Source organism: Myotis davidii, unplaced genomic scaffold, assembly GCF_000327345.1.
Source record: "Myotis davidii unplaced genomic scaffold, ASM32734v1 scaffold1377, whole genome shotgun sequence".
Classification (NCBI taxonomy): Eukaryota; Metazoa; Chordata; class Mammalia; order Chiroptera; family Vespertilionidae; genus Myotis; species Myotis davidii.
In genome coordinates, this window is record NW_006288854.1 from 96,815 (window position 1) to 123,349 (window position 26,535).

The 26,535-nt window shown below is 43.3% G+C and overlaps 1 protein-coding gene and 1 pseudogene across 2 annotated transcripts in view; both read left to right on the plus strand.

Moving 5' to 3' along the window:
- CLPB (ClpB homolog, mitochondrial AAA ATPase chaperonin) overlaps positions 1-26,535 on the plus strand; it is a 156,229-nt gene that overhangs the window by 82,290 nt on the left and 47,404 nt on the right. Inside the window, exon 5 of the mRNA XM_006761033.2 lies at positions 2,899-3,027. Coding sequence (XP_006761096.1) covers positions 2,899-3,027 — 129 coding nt within the window. The remainder of the gene's footprint in view (positions 1-2,898; positions 3,028-26,535) is intronic.
- Positions 13,112-13,613, plus strand: LOC107182688 (annotated as a pseudogene). The gene has a single exon (XR_001513402.1). The product of XR_001513402.1 is annotated as a small nuclear ribonucleoprotein E pseudogene (transcript).

Here is a 26,535-nt window from a genome sequence, read left to right on the forward strand (position 1 = left end):
ACACTGCTGCTGGTGAAGGAGCGGAGGGGAGAGCAAGAGAACCCTCTGCTCTTTCGGCTCCGCGGGCCAGGTTTTCATTTCAAATGGGCCAGATCCAGCCCGCGGGCCGTAGCTTGCCCACGGCTGTTCTAGTTGCTCTTTTCTCATGGAGTCAGGTACAGCTTTGCTTTCCCAGTACCGATGCTTGACAGCGTGCACAGAGTATTGCTAGCCGGAGAAGCTTGCTTGAGCTTTGGTGTCCAGTTTGCATTAGACTCTTATTCATTAGTATACCTCCAGCAGCTACCACCATGCATGGGTGCTCATTAAGTGTTGTTTGTTGAATGAATGGTGTGTTTTCTTTGTAAAATGGATTACACCCTTCCTGCTTTCTTGAACCAACTATCACTTTTCTTCAGGTTCATTATTGTATCCAGCAGTTAATGTCCTATGGGCAATTCAGTGGTGCCCTTAGGGGTTTTTGAGGTGCAGTATTCTGTGGATTTCTTTTTAGCTTTTTATTGTTCTTTTCCCTCCCTGCCTGGCCACCACTTGATTGTAATCAGTCTGCTTGATTATGAAGCCTCCTCCCCAGCCTTATTGTTTTCTTCTCCTAATCTGCAGAGAGCTGGAAACAAGATCACTTACTATTATTTGATAAGACTGTATGCCACTAAGAGTTGGTAATCTCTCTGAGTTAGGTCTCTAAAGGGCTCTCTTATGGGAAAAATGCATATGCTACTTGTGTGTTAGCTGCTCAGAGGCCTTCTTCCTGTTCTCTCTACTCCAGGAAAGGTCAGATAACACTGCAGGTGTGGAGGGGAGGAAGTTATCAGTCTGGAAACCTCTGTCTGGGGCAGAATTGCTGATTGACTATTGAGTCCATAGGCCACAAGAAAGTGTGGTCTAGTCTCAGTTGCATACTCCACCAACTTCATTTTGGCCAAACATTTGAAATACTCCCACCTAAGCTAGCTACAGATCTCAGGCCGTTCCCTGTTAAGGCAAGTTCTGCAGAAAGTATGGTGCACCTTCACCTGAGCAGGAAAAGGAGGGAGAATAAGAGTCAAGGCTGGGGCCAGACATCTAGGCTCTGAGCTCCTTTCTTTGGGATCTGATTTGCTCATTTGCAAAATTAGGATGCCAGCGTGATATGGTGGAGAGAAAGAGTAAAGACTCAGATTAGACATGGGTTCTAATCCTCACTCAACCATGTACAAGGGCGGGCAAAAGTAGGTTTATAATTGTAAGTACAGGAAACACAGATTTTATTCTTGTACTAGTATTTATTAATTATTATATGATTTATTTGTATTATAACTCTAACCCTACTTTTGCTCACCCCTGTATTAGCTTTGTGACCTCTGTGTTTCAGTTTTCTCATCTATAAAATGAGAATGATTATACCCACTATATAAGATTGTTATGAGAATTAAATAGATTGTGTGAAGCTACCTTGCCAGGCACAGAGTAGAAAAAGGTCAGTAAATGAGATCTGTTAGTATTAGGAGAAGGCATGACAGTCTTTGGCTTTTTGAACTTTAAATAGGAAAGGAGGGAAAAATGCATGGACACTATTCTAATACCACTTACTTGGAAAAGAATGGTTCAGGAATTGTCTGATGCTTTTAACTACATAGGCAAGGTTACCTCTTGGCTGAATTACACCCCCTTACCCAGTGCGGGGTGAGAGGAACCTACCTCTTGCAGACCCTGTGCTCTGGGCTAGAGAAGGGGGTTCAGGTAGGTAGGACCCAAATTCCACTCCCAATGAACTCAGTTCAGGAGGGAACGTAACAGTTACTCTGACAATTGGGGCAGAAAGAAACCCCATCACCTAAGTATTATAGTTGTTTTATTGGGTCTCAGGTCCCAAGGGAGGACCTCAGAGGTGGGGTAACCTTCCAATTTATTTTCCAGACTGGGACTGTCCAGGACAACAGGCATAAACCAGGTTCGTCCCGGATGTGTGTAGTCACCTAACCCATAGGGTCCTATAAAAGTGACAGAACTGGTTTTAGGTTATTTAATATGAAATTGGAGAGGGAAAGTCATGAATACTAGCACTAGAGTGAGCCTAGGATTTTTGGTTCTTTGAGCACATGAAATACTTTTTAATCTTACCTTTAAAAACATGTTCACAGTGCATTTATTAAGGGTAAAAAAGCATATTACAAAATTGCAATGTAGTAAATTCCAATTCTATAGGATATATATATATGCATATATATATATATATATATATATACCAAAATATTAAGTGCAGTTTTTCAAGTTGCAGAGATATTGATCCCTTCTTTGTATTTTTCTGTAGTTTCAAAATTTTAATGGCTTTTATAAATTATAAAAGGTCATCACAAAATAATATCAGACACTCACTAGGTTGTAAACATCTTCAGAGCAGAGGGTTATGTTACTGTTCTGCAAAGAACAGCCTCTGTCTCCTGCCCCACTGGTTCCCTCTCTTACCCCAGCCTTCTTTCTTCACCTGGATGGCTCCTCTTCACCCTTCAAGATTCTGGACATCTGAGATCCTCTCTTCATTCCCAAATTGAGCTAATTTCCCCTCTGACTTTCTATATCATCCTGTTATATTTCTAACATAGTATTTATCTCAAATAATACAATAAACATGTGTTTGTTCTCTGTCTCCTTCTTCAGATTAGGTCAGAGACCAGGTCTGATTCACTCTGTGTCCCCAAATGAATCCTACTACATAATAAATGTCAGTAAATGTTTGTGGAACTAACTTTCTCTTGCCTGGCACAGATTGCCATGCACATGATAGGTGTCATTGCATATTTAGCAAGTAGATAAATGGGTGAGTGAGTAAATTAAAATGCCAAGAAAAAGATGGTGAAATTGGTGGCTCAGAGCATTTGTTGCTAATAAAAGGGTTTGTGTTACTGTCTCCCCCAGTTCTGGTCACCCGAGAAGATGACTTCAACAATCGGCTGAACAACCGCGCCAGCTTCAAGGGCTGCACAGCCCTGCACTATGCTGCCCTTGCGGACGACTACCGCACCGTCAAGGAGCTGCTTGATGGAGGTAAGAGCATGGATGAATGGGGTGGGGGTTGGCAGAGAGAGAAACTTGACAACCTCTCCACTCTGGAAATGCCATGCTCGCCCATAGCCCTGTTACCCTCCCAGGGCTGGAATTGCTCTGAGGGAGGCAGTACTTAATGAGAGGGGCAGTGTGTACATGTGGTTTGACCTCATGTGGGTGGAACATCTTTGCCTACCTGTTTTGTACCAGACCATCCTGCCTGTCTGCACATGCTCTGCGAGTCTTGTTCGCTGCAATTTCCAAAAGTGTCCTTTCTTCTCCACTATGACCTCTAATGCAGGGCTAGTAGACAAAGGGGAGGACCTTCACATCCCTGTTAACGTAGGTCTCAAAGACATCTTCCTTGATTTTACCCCCACCCCAGTCTAAACTCATACTTGTCACAATCTGACATTGTTCTTATGTTTTCAGTAGTCTTCTCCCTAATTTGACTCTGAGCTCCCTGAAGTCAGCAAACCCAGCAACTAGCACAGTACCCAGCACACACCCAGCACTCAATAAGCATTTGCTGAATGATTGAATACCCTCCCTTGAGAGAGCATTGATTCAAATGGAGAGACAGTATGTGTAATCCCTAGATTCAGGCTGGTCTGCTCCTGTCCAAGTCTGGTGCAGTGTTATCTTCCACCCTGCCTGATACCTCACAAGCAGTCACTTTTCATACTATTTTCTTTTATCCCGCTACAGTCTCTTTTCATGATAGGGAGCGATGCAAGTTGCCAGGATGTGTGGTGCCCAGGCCCCTGAGTATGGCACATGACTGCCTGTTTATGCTCTCAATGCCACTTTTTGTGGGGCTAGAGACCATCTTTGGGGCTAGACACCCACCCAAGGGACTACTTGTCAGGGATCGTTCTTCATAGAACTTACAAGCTGCAAGGGTCCTCAGAGGTCATCAGGGCTACTCACTCTCCTCCTGGCACAAACCTCTCCAGTAGTTGGCTGGATGGCATTTCCTTGGATTTTGTCAAGAACTGGGAGAATTCTGTTTCTTCCCTGGGGAGTCCATTTCATTTTAGGTATCCATTTAGTTCATTTCTTTGACTGCTTGAACTATCTTTAAATGAGCTGTGATTTTCTTTTCTGTAACTTCTGCCAACTGTCCTCTTCAGCCCAATCACTTTTTCAAAATTCAGTTTTCAAATACAGTTCTGTTCATCCCAGAGACTTTACCCTGCTGGCCCAACACCCCCAAATCCAACCACATTGGCTTAATACCCAGGCCTGGCCCAAACCCCCAGCCTACAAGGGACCTACCCCATGATGTGCCTTGGTCTGGGGCATATACATTGTGGTAACAGTGCCTGGGATGATTGAAGCTTTTGGAGCAAAACTTAGTGCTCTCAGAAGCAGAAAACATCCCCAAGCAGGATGCTACTCACTTTGTCCTTTGGAAAGCTCTCTGGCGAAACATTTGTAGCTAAGAATTGGAGCATTCACCGTGGGGCTTCCCTCTGCCATGCTTTAAAATCAATCAATACCTCCAGCCATTGTCCAGTGGTTTACATTTCCCGCTTCCCTTCAGCCCCCAAACAGACAGGGATTCACTCTAAAAAGAGACCCTCTCTCCATCCTTCCAGATCGAACACCTTTGAAATGAAGAGGCCGGGCCTTTTATGAAGTGTCCCCCTTCCCCCCCAGGCCAAGGCTGGCCCTTTGAATCATTTCAAGGGCATGGTTCCTGCCTGTTGACTTGGAACAGATGCCTGTTGCCCCCACTTTTACAGTTTGCCCACCTGCCTTTTTACCCCGCTTCCATTTACACCCCCTGCCCTAGCCTCCCAGCCTCAAGGGCCAAAACCATTAACCCACTTATTTCTCCCTTCCTGATCTGAACAAGTGGCCGTCACTCAGGGCTACAGGCCTGCCAACTTATGACCTCCCTCCCCGCTTGACCTTTCTTGGTTAGCCTGTGTGTGTGACCAGCCAACCGAGAGGGAGGATCCTACCCCCTTGTCCTGGGGCTGTTGCCAGTAACATTTCTAAAGTCTTCTGACCTCAGTTGACCTTCTCCAAGGGTTTCAGGGAAAGCAGGAGAACTTCCTTCCTGACTATCCACTTTTCTTAACCTATATTTGCCACCATCTTTGCTGCAGCAAATGAGATGGACGTGCTCTCTGGGAGATCAGCCTGTGTTTACCAAGTCTACACAGAACCCTTGTCCTTGAAATTGCTTAGTCCACAGGGATTTAGGGTCCCCGGATTTTAGAGAGTTAGAGCTGGAGGGGCAGCTTTTCTTGACCAACTCTGACTTAGCAGTACCCATGAGAGAGCTGGGAGGAGATCCATTCAGCAGTGTGATAATGTGGGAAGTTCTCTGACCCCTTTGGAGGCCATGTAGAGTAACAGAAAGGATGTCTTCAGAGTCAGGCCAACCTGGGTTTGAATCCCAGCTCCCCCACCCTACCACAGGTATTGCCTTGGACGTATTACCTTAACTCTTTCAGACTCAGTTTTCTTGTCTGTAAGATAACACCTGAGAAGTATGACAGTGATAGCATGAGGGTTAGTGATAACGACTGTAAAAGCCTCTGCTCCATGCTCCATCCTATATAATAAAAAGCTAATATGCAAATCGACCAAACAGCGGAACAATCAGTCACTATGACATGCACTGACCACCAGGAGGCAGATGCTCAATGCAGGAGCTGCCCCCTGGTGGTCAGTGCACTCGCACATGGGGAGCGCCGCTCAGCCAGAAGCCCTGAGCCAGTTCATGGTTGGCGAGGACAGCGGTCGTGGTGGGAGCCTCTCCCTCCTCTGCGGCAGCACTAAAGATGTCTGACTGCCATGGGGAGCAGGCCTAAGCCGTCAGTTGGACATCCCCCGAGGGCTCCCAGACTGTGAGAGGGCAATGCCAGGCTGAGGGGAACACCACCCCCAAGTGCACGATTTCATGCACTGGGCCTATAGTGATTATAACCCCTTCCCCGGCAGAAACGTGTATACTCGTTTTCACAAAATGTTCTTTTTCAGTCGTCGACGAGTATACTAAGAAAATATGGTAAAAAAATATGGTTTATAGGAAGACGAGTTACAAACTGTTTTCATAACCAGCATCAAAAATACTATATAGAACCAAAATAAAAAAATTAGTCTGAAAAAGAAACGTTTTTAACAAAAGAATTGTTGGGGAAGGGGTTATATAAAAAAAAATCAGACTGGCCCGACTGGTGTGGTTCAGTGGTTGAGCATTGACCTATGAACCAGGAGGTCACAGTTCAATTTCCAGTCAGGTTGCAGGCTCAATCCCCAGTAGAGGGTATGCAGGAGGCAGCTGATCAATGATTCTCTCTTATCAGTAATGTTTCTATCTCTCTCTCCCTCTCCCTTCCTCTCTGAAATCAATAAAAATATATTTAATAAAAAAAAGAAAGAAAAAGAAATCAGACTGTCACCCTGGCAGCTATGATACCATTTCTCCTCCTTGAAGCCTATAATCCTACCTGAAGGCTTCTTAATTCTGTTTCTGCCCACAACCTCCCTCCCCACCCCCTACCTAAGTCACCTTTATGTTCTCTCTCTTCTCATCTGGAGCCTCTGACTCCTGAGGCCTCCTCTGGGGGTCTGTCCACTCTGAGAGCACCGCCTCTGAATCTTAGTGTTGGGCCGGGCACTTAGCACTTCCTCTTCAGAAGGCCCCTAATATAGTGAAAAGAACACAGCTTGGGAGTCAGACTCACCTGGGCTTCAGTTTCAGCACTGTGATGTGACTCCGGGTAAGCTAGTTGCCATCTCTGAGACCATGTACCTCAGGGCATCCTAAGATGGATCAAGCAAACTGTCGTGAGAGACTGAGCCTGGTGGAGAAGACAGATACAGAAACAGCCAGTGACACTGGAGAGGGGGCTGGTAGGGGGCTGGACAAGGGCTCTGGGGACATAGAGGAGGAAATACCTCCTGGTGCGCCTGCCTGGTGAGCAGGGAGGTAGAGTCAGTTACAGAAAGCTTCTCAGAGGAGGGGATGCTTAGTTTTATCTGGAAGTGTAATGGGAGGTTGCCAGATGATTTTTATGGAAGGGTTCTGAATTCACTAGTGCCAGTTTTCTACCCCTGATCTCCATAGAAAAGTGGGTGCACAGGCCCCTTTGGTTTTCAGCTCTGAAGATGCTGCTTCTATTTGTGTTGCTGGCTTAGAGCAGGAAGGCTGTGCTTTAGCACTTGACTGCCAGGTATAAGAAAATATTGGAGGGGATAGAGGAGGGAGAGAAGACGCAGGATGGTTGGGAAGGTGGGGAGGAACTCATCCTAATAATTCCAGAGCTGTTAAGGTGCATGGGACCCCACTGCCAGATCCATCTTCCTAAAACGTATCACTAATCATGACAGCCTTTTTGACCAGGGTTCCCCCAAAGAATTGAGCTATAAAACATCCATTGTATACAAGGAATTAACTTTTCTCCCAGGCATTGAGATGGTACTACTTATGTATCATTCTCGGGAGAATTGAGAAAATCATTATTCAAATAGTTTATCATATGTAGTTCAACTTGAGAAAGGCTGCCGGGAAAGAGCATGAACTGTGAAGGTAGGGTCTAAATACCAGCCCTGCCTCTTCACAGCTTTGTGGTCCTGGGCAAGCCAGGACTGCTTTGAGGTTCTCTTTCTTCATCTGGAAATGGAGTGATACCACCTACCTTCTAAGGTTTTGTCAGGATTAGGACACGTATAGGTTCTACAGAGTAGGAATTTTAAATGAAATATCTGTTATTAACTTCAAAACACTCAGTGCTCACTTGTTTAAAAAAAAAAAGAATACTGCCCATCCTAACTTTTTAACCTGGTTTTAGAGTTGTCCTAGATTGACCCTCACCTGACTTTTTCCCTACTGCTGCCCTGATACTCCTGCCCCACTGTAATGTCAATTCAGTGTCCTCACCTCAGTGCCTTTACTCCCCCAGGTCCTTCTGCCTCTCATTTCCCTTTAAGACTGTTTCTCAGCCTGATGGAGTTTTTTCTGCCAGTCAGTCCCCAGCTCTAATTCCAGTTGACATCTGAAGTCTTCCCTGTTCCATGGGATTTGGATCTAGTCCCCACCTACTGAACTGAGGTAGATTTAGGGCCAGAACTGTCTTTTTGTCCCTACCTCCTTTGCCACAATGCCCTGCACATAGCTTAGTACATGTCTGGATACACTGATACATCTCTGTAGCCACTGGAGATTTGGATATCACTGGAAATGTGGTATCTTTGCTTCCCAGCCCACTAGCTCTTAGTGTCGGTGTACCCTGCTTTTTAAGAGCTTCACCTCTTTGCTGCTAGATTCCTTTTCTTTATAGTCAGTCACATTGATGCTGCCTTTTCAGCCATCAGTGCTCATCACCTCAGAAAAACTTAAGATTTATGAAACCTAATAGCACTTTTCCCAGGGCATCCCTTAATACTCTTTCCTGGCTACTTTTCATGGCTCTTCCTTGCCCCACTTCCTTGCACATGGCTCAATTGTCAGTGTTAACCAGCCATCATCAAATGAGTGCTTAAAACCCATCATCCCTGCCTCTGGGGCAAAGATCCTTTCCAGTGCTGACATCTCCTTTAACAGCCTGTTAGTTTGTTGTCCGGCTGCAAACTTAGAATTCCATTTCTTGTTCCACTTCACTGTCTGTCCATCTGGCTGCACTGCCAGATATTGAGGGAATTGACTTGCCTCCGGTTGTCCTCTGTGGAAACTTCAATCTCTGATTCTTGCCAGTAGTGCAGAAGTGGGAAATGAGCCCTGGGCTGAAAATACAAAGTTTTGACTTTGCCCCCAATAAATCTTTTTTCTTTTGACAAATCCTTTCTCTTCATCAGTAAAATAGAGAAGTTGGAGTAGCTGATTCCAAGAATGCCTTCCAGCTCCAGCATCCTTTATAGCCCCTGGGCAAGTCTTTTCATTCATTTTTCAAATACTTACTGACCATCTTTCCTGTCATAGGCCCCACGCTAGGCACCAGGGAAATAAAGATGATCCAGACATGGTCTTTGCCCTTAAGGAACTCATAGTTCACTGAGGAAATCAGACACTTTAACAAAGAATTGCTATCTGGTGTGTTAATGGAGATGTATAGAAGGTACTGAGAGATCACAAAGAAATCCCTTTTAAATCTCTGGGGAGGGCAGGGAAGCATGATGTAGGAGGTGGTATTTGCACTAGGATCTAAAGGATGATTATGAGTTTACCAATAGGTAAGGGAGAAAGGTAAAGGGAACAGCATGCTCAAGAGGTATGGAGTATGAAGCAGCGTACTTTATTCAACATATTACAGGCAGTTCAGAAGAGCTAGGTTAGAAGGGTCAGAAAGAAAGAATGGAAAGCAAGAGCCAATAATGAAGGTCTGTAACACAAGCTCAACTAAGGATATTGGACCTAATCCTACAGTGGGAGCCATTAAGATTAAGGAAAGCTTAGAAGTTTCAAAATTGTTGATCAGTATTTGAATAGATAATAAATTATGGAACGTTCATACATGGAATAATAAATTGAGTGAATGAGAGAACAAACGAACTCTTGCTCTATACAGCATGGATGAATCTCACAAACCTGATGTTCTGGACACAAGCTAGACATGGAAGCCTAACTGCACCTAAATGTGAAGTTCAAAATAGACAAAACTAACCAGTGGTGTAAGAAGTCACAGTAGTGACTTGGAGGGGTTTCCAGAGTGCTGTAATGTTCTGTTTCTTTATCCAGGTGCTGGTTATGCAGGTATATCCATCTTGTGAAAATTCATTGAGCTGTCGCCTTATGTATATTTTGTACTTTTCTATATATATGTTATACTTGAAAGAAAATACAAAAAATGGGTTAGAAGGGGCATGATTGGAGGAAGGGAAAATACTTAATTTAAAGCTATTATAATTGTTTAAATGGGGTCTAAAACAAGACAGTGGGAAAGGAGAGAAGAGTTATGGTCTCAGAAAGATTTAAGCATAGAATCAGTAGGGTCAGATGGTGATAGAGAAGGAGTAGTCAAGAAGAGACCCAGGTTCTGGATTGGATGGCTATGTAGATGGTATGTGCCTGTACTGAGGTAAAGAGTATTGGGAGGAGGTATGAAGGTAGAGGGAAATGACCAGTTCTGTTTTGAATATTCTTTCCCTCCCTCCTTCCCTCTTTTAGATTCCATGGTCTAGCATTCTAACTACTCCCTTGCTTCTTTCTCTTTCCTTTGTACCCACCTGATGAAATGCTTACCCTAGTTAAACTCATTTTCTTTTTTACTTCATGTCTGTATCTGAAAAGCTGAATATTGCTGGAGAAAGAAAATCACACAACCATACTAACTAAACTCACTTTGCATTTATGTCCATGAATCTCAGCACTGCCAACCATAGCACTACACTTTTTGAGTAAGATCACTCTTATTTTGGACCAAGACGGTTTTTCAATACCTTCTCTCTCCTCAAATCTCCAGCATTCTCCTTCCCCAACTCCCAAGCTAATATCACCTCATACTTGATAGAGAAAAAGATTACAATCAGAAGGGAACGACCTCACCTTCCCACCCTCACCTCCACCAGTCTACCTGCATTTATACGCTGTATTCTGCCTTCCTCCTCCACAGGAAAACGTTCCTAAGACCAACCCTGCATTTGGGCTTGAGCTCCTGTTTCCTCTGGCTTCTCAAGGACTTTGCTCCTCCAGTTAACCCCCATCTCTCCTCATTATCTATTCTCTCCTCTCTGCTGGCTCATTCCCTTCAGCATAAAACACGCTTCAGTATCACCCATCTTAAACAACAAAGCAAATTAAAAACTTCCTTTGAATCCATATGCACTTCCAGCTGCTACCTCACATCCCTTTATGGTAAAAGTCTTCAAAAAGAATGATTGTTATCCACTTAATTCACTTCCCCAGCTCCTGTTCTTTCCTCAGTCTCATTGTAAACATGGCCAAAATATACTTCTGTTTTCCCCCCAAAATTGACATCTCCCAAGTCTTCTCCACATCTGTACTGATAAATGATACTATCATCTACCTAGTTTTTCAGCCCACAAATCTTGAGCCCTCTGTGAATTCTCTTTTTCCCTTATATTCCCAGTCAAGTCCTTCAGTCAGTCTTGTCGGTTGTACCTCTAACATACATGTTGAACCCATGTCCTTCTTGGCATTTCCATTGCCCTAATTCTCATGCAGTTCAGGATGACGATCCAGTTCTGGATGATCACCACAGCCTCCTGGCTAGTCTCATCATCTCCACACTTGTCTCCCTATATCCATCCTCCAAATAACAGCCACAGGGATCTTTTTAAAACATAAATGCTATCATTCTTCTACTTAAAACCTTCTATTGGCTTCCCAATGAAACTAAAATGAAGTCCATACTCCTTACAAGAGCCTACCAAGCTCTTTGTAACCTAGATCCTGCCTGTCTCTGCAACCACACCTCTAGCCACTCTTCCCCGTGTCTTCTATTTTCCAGTAACACTGTCCTTCTCTTGTCCCTCAGACACACTGAGCTCCTTCCCATCGGAGGGCCTTTGTACTTACCTCTCCCATCAGTGGGTACATTCTCTCCCTGTTGGGAATTTGGGTTTCAACTCAAATGTCGCCTTCTCAGTGAGGCCTTTCCTGACCACCCTAATAAAAGTACCTCCTCCAGTCAAATTTATATTGTGTTACTATTTATCTTCTTCATAGTACTAATCAGTCCCTAAAATTATATTTATTTGTTTACATGTTTATCATCTATCTCTCCCCTACTAGGATGTAAGCCTGTGAGCACAGAGACCTTGTCTCTTTATCTCATTGCTGTATTTTTTGTTTTGTTTTGTTTTTAATATATTTTTATTGATTTCAGAGAGAGGAAGGGAGAAGGAGAGAGAGAGAAACATCAGTGATGAAAGAGAATCATTGATTAGCTGCTTTCTGCATGCCCCCTTCTGCGGATCGAGCCTGCAACCCGGGCATGTGCCCTTGACCAGAATCGAACCCAGGACTCTTCACTCTGCAGGCTGATACTCTACCCACTGAGCAAAACCAGCTAGGGCTTTACTGCTATATTCACAGTTTCTAGAACAGAATTCACAGCTGGCATGTAGCAGGTGATTAATAAATAGCCATTGACCACCTGGCCTGTGTGATTCGGTGGTTTAGCATCATCTCATCAATCAGGAAGTCAGGGGTTAATGCATTGACCACCAGGGGGCAGATGCTCCAACCGGTAGGTTAGCTTGCTGCTGGGGTCCTGCCAATCAGAACTGGGCGAGAGGGCCGGGCACAGCCTGGAGCCCTCCTGCAGTTCCTCCCCAGCCGGTCGGCCCCCATTGGCCAATCACTGGCTTGGCCAAGGGACCCCCCCGCCCCCCCCACACACACACACACACACACACCTGTGCACAAATTCATGCACCAGGCCTCTAGTACTTTTATAAAATCCAATAAAAATTAATTAGAAAAATTATATATTAAAAAGGCATACAAAATACAGGCCCAAATATATCATTAGGTTCAACGATATAAAATTACTCTAAGTTACTATAAAAGTTTTCAGGCACTTACTTATTTTCTTTATCTCATCAAGGACTGGTAGCAAAGTTCACAAACTGGCACAAGAACACGGACCACACTTTAAGCATCACTGCAATAATGGTACTTCTGGGCAGGGAGGGAAGACAAATGAGTAGAATATATCTTCTGCCCTCAAGTAGCTTAAAGTCCAGTAGGTATACAGTTTGGGCACATAGTCATGCTGCATGGCAGAGAGGTCAAAGCACTACCATTAGGATGAAGTATTGGGGACTGTGATCTTCCCCCCTCTGGTATCACTTTTTTCATCTATTTGATGAGGAGATCGTGTCAGATGATTGAACACTAAAGATTTTCTCCTATTTGGATACAGAGCTAAAAACTCTTCATGCCAGTGGTTGTCTGTTGTGATGATGGGAAGTGACTGCTAATGGGTACAAGGTTGCTTTTGGGAATGATGAAAATATTCTAAAATTAGAGTATGTTGATGATGGCTTTACAACTCTGAAAAAATACTAAAAGAAATTAAATTGTGTACTTTAAATGTGTGTGTTTTATGGTATGTAAATTATATCTCAGTATAGCTGTTAAAAAGAAAAAGAAACACTTCCGCTTCCGGTTCTTTATTCCAGAAGTGGCTCCGAGGGAGCGTGCGGCTTAGTGTGGTCTTTGTTAGCTTCCACCATGGCATACCGTGGCCAGGGCCAAAAGGTGCAGAAGGTGATGGTGCAGCCCATCAACCTCATCTTCAGATACTTGCAAAATAGATCTCGGATTCAGGTGTGGCTTTATGAGCAAGTGAATATGCGGATCGAAGGCTGTATCATTAGTTTTGATGAGTATATGAACCTCGTATTAGATGATGCAGAAGAGATTCATTCGAAAACAAAGTCAAGAAAACAACTAGGTCGGATCATGCTGAAAGTAGATATTACTCTGCTTCAAAGTGTCTCCACCTAGAAATGACTTGATGAAGTGAGGAATTACTGAGAAGCAATACAGTTTGTGTTTTTTGGTGTCCTTTGTTGGGAGAATATTTCTTACCCATTTATTCATATTGGCCTACATTACCCTTGAGTTACTACCAGATGACAATAAATGATGTTGAATTGTTTTTGTTTAAAAAAGAAAAGAAAAAGAAAAACATTCTTCCTGCCACTCCAAACCAGAAAAGGTTGGCTTGGAAGGATCACTAGTTGCAGGCTGTAAAGCCAGGAGGACTTTTGACCACTTAGCTAAGGTGGCAGATAAGAGGAATCCTTCTGTTGTTTATTAGTTCCCATTTAAAGAAAACTACTTAAAACCTATCTGTAAAACTTTCTCTTACCCATATTGGTCTTTTTATTGATTACCTGTTTTTACTTTAGCAAGTATTTATTGTACTATTTGTATAGCTTAAAGTCTGGCAGAGTATAGACATTAGACAAATAAATACAAATTTATTAGCTAATTACCATTTAGACAAATATTAAGGAAGAGTAGAGTCTTCCCTGAGCAAATGGCATATATGTTGAGACCTATAGATGTTAGCATATCACTTGAGAAAATCCCATGGAGAGGGATGGCCAATAGTCATTTGACCCAGCAATCGATTTGGGAACATTGTGGGGAATGGAGAGGTCCTATGGTGTTTAATTGCAGTCCATGCAGTAGGTTCAGGCTAAAAGGGGCCCTTAGTGACCTGAGTTTTATCCTCTGCTCTTGGCCTAAGTTAGCCCTTTACCCAGTGCAGATTGAAAACTGTCCTTGCTAACCCCCAGGGAAAGGCATTTCTGTGTTCCAGATGCTGTAGACATAGATGAGTCACTGCTTGGTTGAGTTAGAGATGAGTGCCTGGTCACCAGAGCCCAAGCTCTCCAGAGCCTCCTGCCATCCAGGCACCCACATTTCATCAAGGCTTTAATCGGCTCCAAGCAGTCCTCAGATGAGCCTGCCTGTATCCGGCATGACCTCATCACCGCCAAACAGTAGCAGCTGGAGGCCAAGTTTCCCCTGGGTGAGGGAGAGGTCAGCATCATCTGGGCCAGGTCTGTTCTGTGTCCTTCACTCTCCTCCACCTGCACTAGGCCTGGAAAAAGAGCTGAGAAGGATTCAGATTTCCCAAGGCAGGACCAGCTGCCCTTTGCCAGCCCACTCATACCCCTCCAGAGCATGTGCTCCTGGGTTGAATGCACATAGAAAGGGCAACACCATAGCTTAAAGGAGGGGAGCATCAGTCTGAAGGTCTGGGCTTGCAAATAGCAGCAAAGGCCCATCCCAGGGTTAGATGGGCTAAAACCCTCCTCAAAAGGAGTTTGTTTCTAGCATATATGTGCTCTCTTCCTCTACACAGAGACCTGGCAGTGTCCTGGTAGGAACACAGCAGAGGTGCTCTCTGTAGGTTTATGTCACAGGCTCCTTCCTTAACATCATTTTAGAAATGAATTATTTAAGAAGAGTGCTTGCTACCTCAGAAATCTTTCAGACCCCCTTGAAGTATTGAACCCTCTATGGAGGGAAGTACTGGCCAGACGACCTGGGTCGGCTGAAAAAGTGCACTGTCCAAGACTGTATTTAAACTTGGCCTTAGTCAGGCTGGACTAGAAACCCATTGAACTCGGGGGGATACAACAGGTATGGATCAGGGGTTTGGGTGGCTTCTGGAAGTAGGGACTTGGATTGACTTCTCAGGTTGATCAGAGCCCGTTTCACTGTTTTTCCAGGGTGGATGTTTCTGCTAAAGTCAACTAGCAGTGCCGTTGGGTCCCAGGGACTCTATTCTCTCTGGAAAGGTGTTTTGTACTTTTTTAAAAAATCTTTTTTTTCTGGCTTTCTGCAGTTTTCTTTTCCATAATGCTGTATAAGTAGGCAGTAGGCATTGTGGAAAAGAAAAAGATACAGGTCCTTCTTTCAGTGAGCTAGTTTGGTGAAGAGACCCATACACATAGCACAATGAGAACAGCGCTGGATGGTAGGTAACAGGACTCTAAATTAAATGTAAGCAAAGGACAGAATAAGCAAGTGTAATGAATGAGGAGAAAGATCAGTGTAGATGTTGTAGAAGGCTTCATGGAGGAAGGGGACTGAATGCAGACCCCGAAAGGGAGAGAATTCAAACAGGCAGAGGGAAGAAGGAAAGCTTTCAGGTGAAAAGCAACAGAAATGAGCCTTGCACATTAGAGACCTGGAAGGAACTGGCCACCTACTGGTATGTGGATAGTGAGGCCTGAGTGTGGAGGGCCTTGGGGATGAGACAAAGGACTTGTGCTTAACTTTGAAGTGAATAGAGAGCTCCTGAAGTGACTGTTTAGTGACTTAGTGATTTTTACTTTAAAATATGTACAAGATAAAAAAGTTTTTCAAACAATACAGAGGATAATAGAGTGGAAAGGAAGTCTTTATTCCACGTTCCTGGTTCTCCTCCTCAGAGGCAACCACTGTAATTTTTTTAGGTGTCTTCCCTATCACTACTGTAAACACATTATCACAAACTTAGTAGCTTAAAGCAACCCAAATTTATTATCTTACAATTCTGGAGATAAGTCTGAAGTAGGTCTAACTGGACTAAAATCAAGGTGCCTACGGAGTTGCATTCCTTTTTGGAAACTCAGAGAGAATCTGTTTTCTTGCCTTTTCCAGCTTCTAGCGGCTGCCCACATTCGTCTCATAGTCCTCTTCCATTTACAAGCCATCAATAGTCTTGAAGTCTTTCTCACATTTCATCACTCTGACACTGATTCTTTTGCCTCCCTCTTTCACTTAGAAGGACCCTTGTAAATACATTGTCCCTCCGGGATAATCCAAGGTAATCTTCCCATCTCAGAGTCAGCTAATAAGCAACCTTAATTCTGTCTGTAACTTTTAATTCCCCTTTGCCGAGTAGTTTAACATATTCATAGGTTCCAGGACTTAGACTGTGGACATATTTGGGGGAGCCATTATTCTGCTTACTATACTCTCAGAGATATTTTATAAACGTTTTCCTTTCTGTTTTGAATAGTTAATACTTGTACCTAGTACAAAATTCAAAAGGGTTTTCAGGCCCTAGCCAGTTTGGCTCAGTGGATAGAGAGACACCTGTGGACTGAAGGGTCACAGGTTCGATTCTGGTCAAGGGCACATGCCCAGGTGTGGGCTTGATCCCCATTGGGCATGCAGGAGGCAGCCAACCAATGATTCTCTCTCATCATTAATGTTTCTATCTCTCTCCCTCTCCCTTCCTCTCTGAAATCAGTAAAAATATATTTTAAATAAAGGGGGGTTTGGGGCGAAAGGTCTATTCCCATCCTCCATCTCTAACCTAAATATTGTCTAGTTTCTCCATTGTACCAGTATTATTACTTTTTCCCTTGAAATTAATGAATAGTCAGTGGGGAGACACTCTTAGAGCCATGCAAATATCCTGCTCCTCATTAAAATGTCTCCCTGAACCCAGCATCCATTAATGGTTCCTTCCTGAGCCAATCTTTATATAATTGTTGGAAGATGAATATTTTATAACTTTCCAAACCCCAGCACTCACTTCACAATGATCAGTTAACACCTGGCATCTATAGTAAGCAAGAAACTGTCTTCCCTATTTATCTATTTAATGTCAATGTGCTCGTGAATACTCTTGCTTTAATGTTCTATAATTCATTACTGTGCCTTGTTATGGTGGTGCTAAAATTATCTCATATTTGCCCAGTGAAGCATACCCTTCCCTATCATTTTTTTTAGCATTTCCCTATTTTTCAGCATAACAAAATGTTTCAATCTTATCTCATATCCACCTTGCTGCTCCCCTGGAATCAGTCATTTCTCTGAGGATCCCTAAAACATTTAAGCGGGCAGTTGTATTACCCTGAAACCTAAGTACCAAGTATGGTCATTACCCCTTCTGTTGATAGAGCTAAGAAATATATACTGGCATATATAAATACTAGAGGCCCAATGCACAAAATTCGTGCAAGAGTAGGCCTTCCTTCCCCCAGCTGCCAGCACCGGCTTCCCTCTGGCACTCGGGACCCGGGCTTCCCTCCAGCCACAGGCAGGCACCCGGTTCCCAGGCTTCCCTCCAGTCCCAGCTTCATCCAGAAGGTCATCCAGAAGGACGTCTGGTCTAATTAGCATATTACGCTTTTATTATAATAGATGTATCCACATCCATCCATCACAGGGTACACATACCTGGATAAACATATACACACATATGCATATGCACATACATATTTTAGCATGAATACCTCCCATTCCAGTCCATCCCTACAGGGTTCTTGCTTGTCTTCACACATTCCGTATTATGTCCCTTCTTCCATAGTGAGAATGCCCACTGCATACAGCAACTGGTTCATTTACCCATTTGCTTAATTTCATCATACATCTAAAAAAACTTCACACTTGCTTCACCCATAGAAAACAAACTTTCTGCCCTGACTGGTTTGGCTCAGTGGATAGAGCGTTGGCCTGCGGACTCAGGGGTCCCAGGTTCGATTCCAGTCAAGGGCATGTACCTTGGTTGCGGGCACATCCCCAGTAGGGAATGTGCAGGAGGCAGCTGATCGATGTTTCTCTCTCATCGATGTTTCTAACTCTCTATCCCTCTCCCTTCCTCTCTGTAAAAAATTAATAAAATATATATATAAAAAAAAAGAAAGAAAACAAACCTTCTAAAGAGTTCAGGCCATCCTGGCTGGTTTGGCTCAGTGGATAGAGTGTTGGCCTGCAGACTGAAAGGTCCCGGGTTCGATTCTGGTCAAGAGCACATGCCCAAGGTGAGGTCTCAATCCCCAGTAGGGGGCGTGCAGGAGGCAGCCAATCAGTGATTCTCTCTCATCATTGATGTTTCTGTCTCTCCCTCTCACATCCTCTCTAAAATCAATAAAGATATATTTTAAAAATAAAAACAGTTCAGGTCAGAATTTGTTTGCAGTCCTCATCTTTACTGTATCGAAGGTTATATATACTCAGATACTAAGTTCATAAGTTACTTAGGTGATTTTTCCCCTCCTTTGGTGTGTTTATGTTATTCATTTGAAATACACTTGGGTTAAATTTTTTAATTTGCTTTCAGTTTTAGAATTTCTTTCCCCTGCCTATCCTTGTTTTAATTTTGTTGTTTGAATATGTAGAACATTAATTTTTACTAAAAACTACAGAAGATATACTCAGAGAAGTAAGACTTCCTCTTATATTCCTTTCAACTTTTTTCTGCTCCCCTCAGTGAGCCCTAACCCCTTGTGATAACCAGTTTTAATTGTTTTCTGGTTTATCCTCCTATGTTTCTTTGTATAAGCAAATGTATGTTTTCTTGTTTTCCCTTTCTTCCTACACAAAAGGTAACCTATTTATGCTATTTTGAAGTTTACCTATTTTTTTTTACTTAACCATGTTTTTTGGAAATCACTCAATATCAGTTCATAGATCTTTCTTATTCTTGTTCACAGATGCATAGTACTCCATTTTGTGTATGTGCTATATGTCCTATGCTTGGACATTGAGGTTTCCAATATTTTGCAGTTACAAATTGTGATACAATTAATAACCTCTTATATGTATATTTTGGGATTGTTGGACATGTGTCTTCACTGTTAAGGTCAGAGGGTAAATGCATATGTCCTTTGGTTAGATACTGTGAATTTCTCCTCCATAGAAATTGTCCCATTTTGCATTCCCACTAGCAATGTATGAAAGTCCCTGTTTTCTCACAGCCTCTTCAATAGAGTGTATTGTCGAGCTTTTGGATTTTTGTAATCTTATAGGTGAGATGTAGTATCTTTTTTTTTTAAATAATATATTTTATTGACTTTTTTACAGAGAGGAAGGGAGAGGGATAGAGAGTTAGAAACACTGATGAGGGAGACACATATCGATCAGCTGCCTCCTGCACATTCCCTACTGGGGATGTGCCCACACCAAGGTACATGCCCTTGACCGGAATCGAACCTGGGACCCTTCAGTCCGCAGGGCGACGCTCTATCCACTGAGCCAAACCAGTCAGGGCAAGATGTAGTATCTTAATGTAGTTTTAGTTTGATTCTGTTATTATGAGTGAAATTGAACATCATTTCATATATTTAAGAGCCATTTTATATTTCCTTTTGTGGTCATGTTTTTTGCCCATTTCTCTAGGACTTCTGGTCTTTGTTTTTCTCTTGATTTTTTAAAAGTTTTTCACATGTTAAGGATATTAGCCCTCCATCTGTGATATACATTGCAGCTATTTTTCTCCCACTTTGGATTGATATAGTTTTAACACTTCCCATATAATCCTAATACACAGTTAGGATTGAGAACCATTAGAGTAGTTTAAACTGTACAAATTGGAACTACTCTTTAACCCCTTCCCCGGCAGAAACGTGTATACTCGTTTTCACAAAATGTTCTTTTTCAGTCGTCGACGAGTATACTAAGTAAATATGGTAAAAAAAAGTATGGTTTATAGGAAGACGAGTTACAAACTGTTTTCATAACCAGCATCAAAAATACTATATAGAACCAAAATTAAAAAATTAGTCTGAAAAAGAAACGTTTTTAACAAAAAAATTGTTGGGGAAGGGGTTAAAGAACACGTACAGAGAGGGACGGCCTGAGGACTCAGTCGTGGGTATCACCCATAAATTGGGACAGAAGAATGAATAGGAACCTGCAAAGGAGACAAAGTCATAGGTAGTGTATATAATGGAAACCAAGGTAAAAAAGAATTAATAGGAGGCAGGATTGGTCAGCAGCACTGATTACTGCAGCCATGAGGAAAAGGAAGAAGAGGTGGCTGGGTGTGGTAATGAAGTCCATACCCTTCTCACCAAACACCACTTCTTCCCTGCTCATTCAGGCTGAAAGAAGATTCTCCTGATCTCCGAGTGATTTTGTCCAGTAGTATTGCCAGGGACAACAGAAGGCCTCTCCTGGCAAACAAATTGACAGAACACAGCCCAGCCGCATCACAACCGGGGCATAATTATTCAGCCACAAATATTTAGTAAACTCCTTTGAGTGACAGATACTGTTCTAGGCACAGGATATCACAACAAAGACCTCATTCTTAACTTGTGCTTTTTTTCTTACCAATGTCTAAAAAATTGGAGGTTTCTTTTACCCAAGTCTGTTTATCTGGTTTGTGATGCAGCCACAACTCTGAGACAAACATGGTAAAGTCCTTAGAATTATTTAGGGAAAAACACTCTTGAAAAGAAATGGAATCATTAGCACCAGCAAGGAGCTCTGGGTGAAAAATGGTCCTCTTGGTATAGACTACAAGTCTATTCCCTGTCCTCTTCTTTCTCCTAATCTCCCACTACTCTTCCACTTTTATTTTTGGTGACTGGTGGCTGTGGTTGGGCATAAAGGAAAAAGCATTGATTGAAGGAGCCCTTCTTGGCAGTGGCCTCTGGTGTTTTTTTTTAAAAAGCAACAGTCTTATGAGGGAGGGGAATAGTTCCTTCAACCTTGATGGGGTTTGAAAAGAAGACATCAGCAGATGAATAGTTCCTGTGCCCAGAACTGTCACCTGTGGCATTTGATATCATAGTTAAAGATACTCCTGATTCTCTCTATACTAGGAAGTGCAGTTAGCAAATATATTTTGTTGGTTTCTGTTTCTGTAAGCGTTCTCAAACCCAACTGTAAATAAGACCTGCTGTCCTCCTTAAGGTCCAAGTGAAAGTCTGTATATGTTAGTCTTCCAATGAGCCTGGCTCAACCACTGCTTTAATGTTCTTCTTATCCAAGCAGAAGGCTTTATGTAACTTTGGGAATAGACATGTAGGTAGAAGCATAAGCCATCTCTTGATAACTCTTCTTCCCTGCTTATGGACGTTAGGCTAGGATTGGTCAACAGAAGCTAAAACATCTGGTCAGCTCAGTCCTTTGGGGTGGCTGGTGTTTTATAGACAACCCATCAAGATTGATTGGGCTTGTAACTGAATTAGCCAGATGTGTGGGCATTGTGTGCCCTTTTCTCAGCCTCCCTTCAATGTTGTTAGATGGAAGCAGACATGAGATTAGCATGTTTGAAGATGCTGTGTTTTTAGTGCATGAACAAAAGCTGTCGCCTTCTGCAGAGACTGTGGCTCTGCCCCAGACGTCAGCAGTATAATTATGACTGCTAAATTCAGCCCAGACCCCAGGCTCCGCTGCCTTGGTCTCAGCTGTCATTTGTAGGAGCGGGTGGGGGATTACTGAAGCCCAGGGACCCAGGCACTTATTATAGTCCACTTTAAATTCTGCTTTATTCAGAGCCTTGCCCTTGCTACTAACAATTGTTCTGGTTGCTTTCTGGACACAGAGCCTGCCGCCACCTCTGGGGATAGTCTGTGCTGGATTGGGGGGAGAGGAAGAAATGGGGCTGGCCTTCTGAAAGCCCATGACTTCCAGGAAACTTGCCCAAAATGAAACTGAGCTGATAATCCTCATACTCGCAGTGCCTGTGTCACTTACTATTTAGAGCATTATCCCTCATCTAGGAGGCCCTACCTTAGGTTTGCATTGAACAGAAATCCTTGGCAGGAATTTTTGCTTTTGCCCTTTTCCCCACCTAATTCTGTATGTGAAGTATCTTTGAATGTTTATTCCCCATCTCTTTTCTAACCAGGCTGGCCTGCATATTTGTATTAGAGCAAACTGGTTGTTTTCATGTCTCCAGTACTCTGCTGGTGCTTAATATTCTGTAGACATCTCATACTCAGTGTATCCAAACCCAGCCCTCCTCAGTCTTTCTTCCAATGGCACCATCATCTATAGTCATCCAAACAAAAATCCTAATAATAAAAGGCTAATATGCAAATCAACCGAATGACCAGTTGCCCTGACGCGCACTGACCACCAGGGGGCAGACGCTCAATGCAGGAGCTGCCACCTGGCGGTTAGTGCGCTCCCACAGGGGGAGTGCTGCTCAGCCAGAAGCCAGGTTCACGGCTAGCAAGGCTAGCAAGGGCAGCGGGGTGGCAGGGAGCCTCTCCTGCCTCCGCAGCAACACTAAGGATGTCCGACTGACAATTTAGGCCTGCTCCTTGTGGTGCACGAATTTCATTTACTGGGCCTTTGGAGTATTATAAGTAAGTCAGTTGACTTTGCCTTCTCTTTCCATTAAGTCCATCTTTCTTAGACTTTTCTCCCAAGTCCAACCTCTTTCCTCTGTCCCCACTACAGAGGACACCAAATTCAGACTTGATCATCTCATCTGGACTAGTGTTAACAGCCTTCTAGTTGATCTCCCTATCTCCAGGCTGTCCTTCAAACCAGCCTCGTCTAGCCTGTAAAACCCTGTCTCCCTTGTTTGAAAACCCTCAGCAGTTCCCAGTACCTGTGAGATGAGGCCAGTTGTCTAACCCAGCATGCAAGTCTCTTGAGCCCGCCATGGATCTTTCACCATCCTTTCTCCAAGTGGGCCTGGGGAGACAAGAACTGTCTGCTAGATAGGGTGGCTGCTTCTTTGCTCAGTACCTCATTTTTACACATATACTATTGGTGAGACACTGTAGGAAGGAATGCTTAATAATGGCAAATATAGTAAAAATAACAATAGCTATCATTTATTGAGTTCTTACTATATGTATCAAGCTCTGCACTAAAGCTTTTGTGTCTTTTAATACTTAAAATGACTCTGAGTTTGATACTCTTTTAACCTATAAACAAATGCACACTAGGCTATTAAGTAACTTGCCCAAGTTCCACAACTGGTAAGAAGTGGAGCTCTCATGGTATATCTGTGACTGTGAGCAGAATTTAAGAGCAGAATTCCAGTCGGTATCCCCAGAGCCTACACAGGATCTGGCATAAAACAGGTGCTCCAGAATGTTGGTTGGCTGATTGAATGAATGAATGAATCCGTGTTCTTCCATTGAACTTGACTTCAAGCTTAAGGGGAACTGGCTGAGCATCTGTAGCTTATGCCAAGAAAAATGGATTTTGTCTCATCTCCTAATGCCCAGCTGTACACAGACGTGTTCCCTCCCACTCAGTAACAAACTGCCTGGAACTCTTTCCTGGCTCATATTTACAAGAGAATGTGATAAATTTCGTATTGATCTCTCCTGTTCCACTGTAAATTTTGCAAAAGATGATTAAATAGAGCAATAGAGTCTGCAGGCATTGTGGCTCAATATGTTGTGGAGTGGCGTATCGACCTCCTCCATCCAAAGGCAGCCAGCGCCTATCCCTGCTGCCCCAGACCAGTAATTAAAATCCTGTGAGACTGGGATTTAAAATCCAATCATATCCCTGAATCAAGCCTTCTAGCCTCCCCATGTGACGAGTGCAATAAGGTAACGGCAGGAGCATGTTTATGTCTGTGCTGAAGCAGTCCCCATAGGGTGGGTAAGAAATGGAGAGTTGGGTAGCCCTGCTGGCTAAATCACTTCACCCTGACACCACAGCCACTTGTTTATGTACCTACAGATTGTCTTACAAGTCCCAGCCAAAGACCAAATTCAGACAGAGCAAAATATCATGCACAAAAAAATCACAAACTGTGTTTCAGTGTACACTTCTATCCCCACAGCCAATAGTTGGTTTAAACACGTAATTTGGCTTTGATTAAACTCTTTATGGTATTTAGTAGCCAAATATATGTTTGAATTTCCACAAGAATGCTTTAACCTAAACTGAAGCCAACCTTCTCTGTACTGAGGCCTGTAATCAAGATACAGGCCTTGAAATAAACTTTTCCATCTCCTCCCAGCAGGATCAGTAGCTACTTGAGAGCAGGAATAGTGTCTTCTTATTTTTTTTTAATCCCTAGCTCCCAGCACGGTACCAGATGCATAGCGGGATCTCAAAAGGTATCTTTGAATGAATGAACAAACACAAATTAATAATCTTGGAAAACCTCTGATGTATAAGTAGCAGACCTACCAAGTGATCGTCTACTCAGTGCTGGGGAATTCATTTGTTCCTGAGGTTGCTGAGCTGCTATCTTTGGATGTTCTCGTGGTTAGAAATTTCTTACATTCCACCAAAATCTGCCTCCCAGGGTCTTAATTTTATCATTGAGCTTAATGTAGAATGAATCTAATCCCTATTCCACATTCCATTGGCTCTGTGAGTACCTGAAAATGCAGTCATGTTCTCCTGAGCTATCTTTTCTCCAGCCTGCAGCTCCAGTTCCTTAAGCCATTGTTCTCACATGGCTCTAAACTCTTTTCTATCTTGATTACTCTTCCCAAAAAGTGTTTTCAGGGTTGTCCTGAGACATTCCATGAAATGTCTGATGAAGCCCACATTTGCCCTAACTGCACCTGATTGCGCCAGTGGGTAATCCTGATAAACAAAGGAAATGAGTTTAGTCTGGCATGACTTGGTTTCTGTGAAACCATCCTGATGCCTAATCATCATCACCATTTCCTTTCCTAGGCATTCACAAAGCATCTTTAGTAACACTATGATTCTGGAGACAAGACACATATGTATGAAAAGTGTGTTGTCATATAAGTGCTTTAGTGGTTCTAAGGAGGAATTGATCCATATAGACAGGTGTGGTCTAGAAGAACTTAAAGGTATGGGAATTGGAGCTGGGCTTTGCAGAATGTAGGGTCTGAGTGGTGGGCAAAGGGGAGTTTGGCACCACTGAAGAGAACAGTAATAGCCCAGTGTAGCCCAGCCCTCAGGTCAGCACTGGAGCTGAAAGCTCGGAAGGGTGGCCCAGGACAGTGCAGGTGGATGGGAAGAGCCCTGGATTGGAAGGCATGGGTTCTAGTTCATGCTCTTCCACAGTCTCTATGACTTTGGTCTTTAACCTTCCCTGCCCCAGGCTTCCCCAGTCTTTTTGTCTTAGTGCTTGCTTCTGCTCTTCTCCAGGTAATGCTATGATTTCCCATCTCCTCAACTACACAATCTGTGGCTCTCTTACAGTAGTGGTGGGTCATCATCCTTATCTTCTTGTCCCCCTACATCACACTGTATTATCATTGTTTGTCCCTGTCTGTTTCCCTCAAGTCTGGGCTCTGTTCAAGGGCAAGAACCAGTCTGATTCCACAGTGTGTCCAGCTCCTGGCCCAGCCTCAGTGTTCAGTGGGTTTTTATGAGATGACTGGATCCAGCCAGGAGGCAGTAGCTCTCTGTTCCATGAACTTTAGAAGTCTGCCTACCTGGAGGCAATTGATCCTACCCTACTATGTCCATTGGAGAGTTAGGACTTTGGGTGACTTTCTGAGAGTTCAATATATGTGGGTCACAATTCATCTGGCCCAGATAGGGAAGCTCTGATGGGAGGAAAAGGAGTTCCATTTTGTACCCTTTCTACTGTCTATCCCCAAATTACCTCTAGAAACCCCCCTATCTTGGCTTTGGAGCATCTGAGCACCCTGGAAGATAAAGATTATTTTTCCCTCTTTTTGAGTCATTAAGCCTTTGGAAGATAGCATTATGTAGTGGAAAGCCAGACCTGGCTTCTTTTTAAAAAGCAAACAACTTTTTATTATGTAAAATTCCAAGCATCTACAAAAAGAATAGTATAATAAATTCCTGCTTTAAATCTCAGCTTTGCTACTTATTTGCTGTGTGACTGTGGGCAAATTATTTAAGGTCTTTGAGCCTCTATTTTCTCAGAGTCTTTGTATGATGAATAATTCAGACACTGTGTATAAAAGCCTTATACCAATGCCCTAACCAGTTTGGCTCAGTGGATAGAGCATCGGTCTGCAGACTCAAGGGTCCCAGGTTCAATTCTGGTCAAGGGCATGTACCTTGGTTGTGGGCACATCCCCAGTAGGGGCATGCAGGAGGCACCTGATAGATGTTTCTCTCTCATCGATCAGCCATGATGGCGGCCGGCAGCCAGGCAGCTTGAAATTAACATGAGGCTTGCTTGTTTCAGTGATGGAGGACTCCAACGTTCCCCCCCTGCCTTGCCAGCCTCTGAGCTTGCAGTTTGAAACATTGTAACAAATACAGAAGCTAAAAAAATAAACAGAAACCTGCTTTCAGCTAGCCAGGATCTCAGAGCTGGAGTTATACATTGTTTTGATTACCTACTTTCAGCAGCGGAGGCCTAAGAGCTGGAGCCTCAGAGCTAAAGCTGGCCCAGAATTTTAAAAAAAGAAAAAGAAAAAAAGGAGTGGTTGAGAGCTTCCGTCACCCAC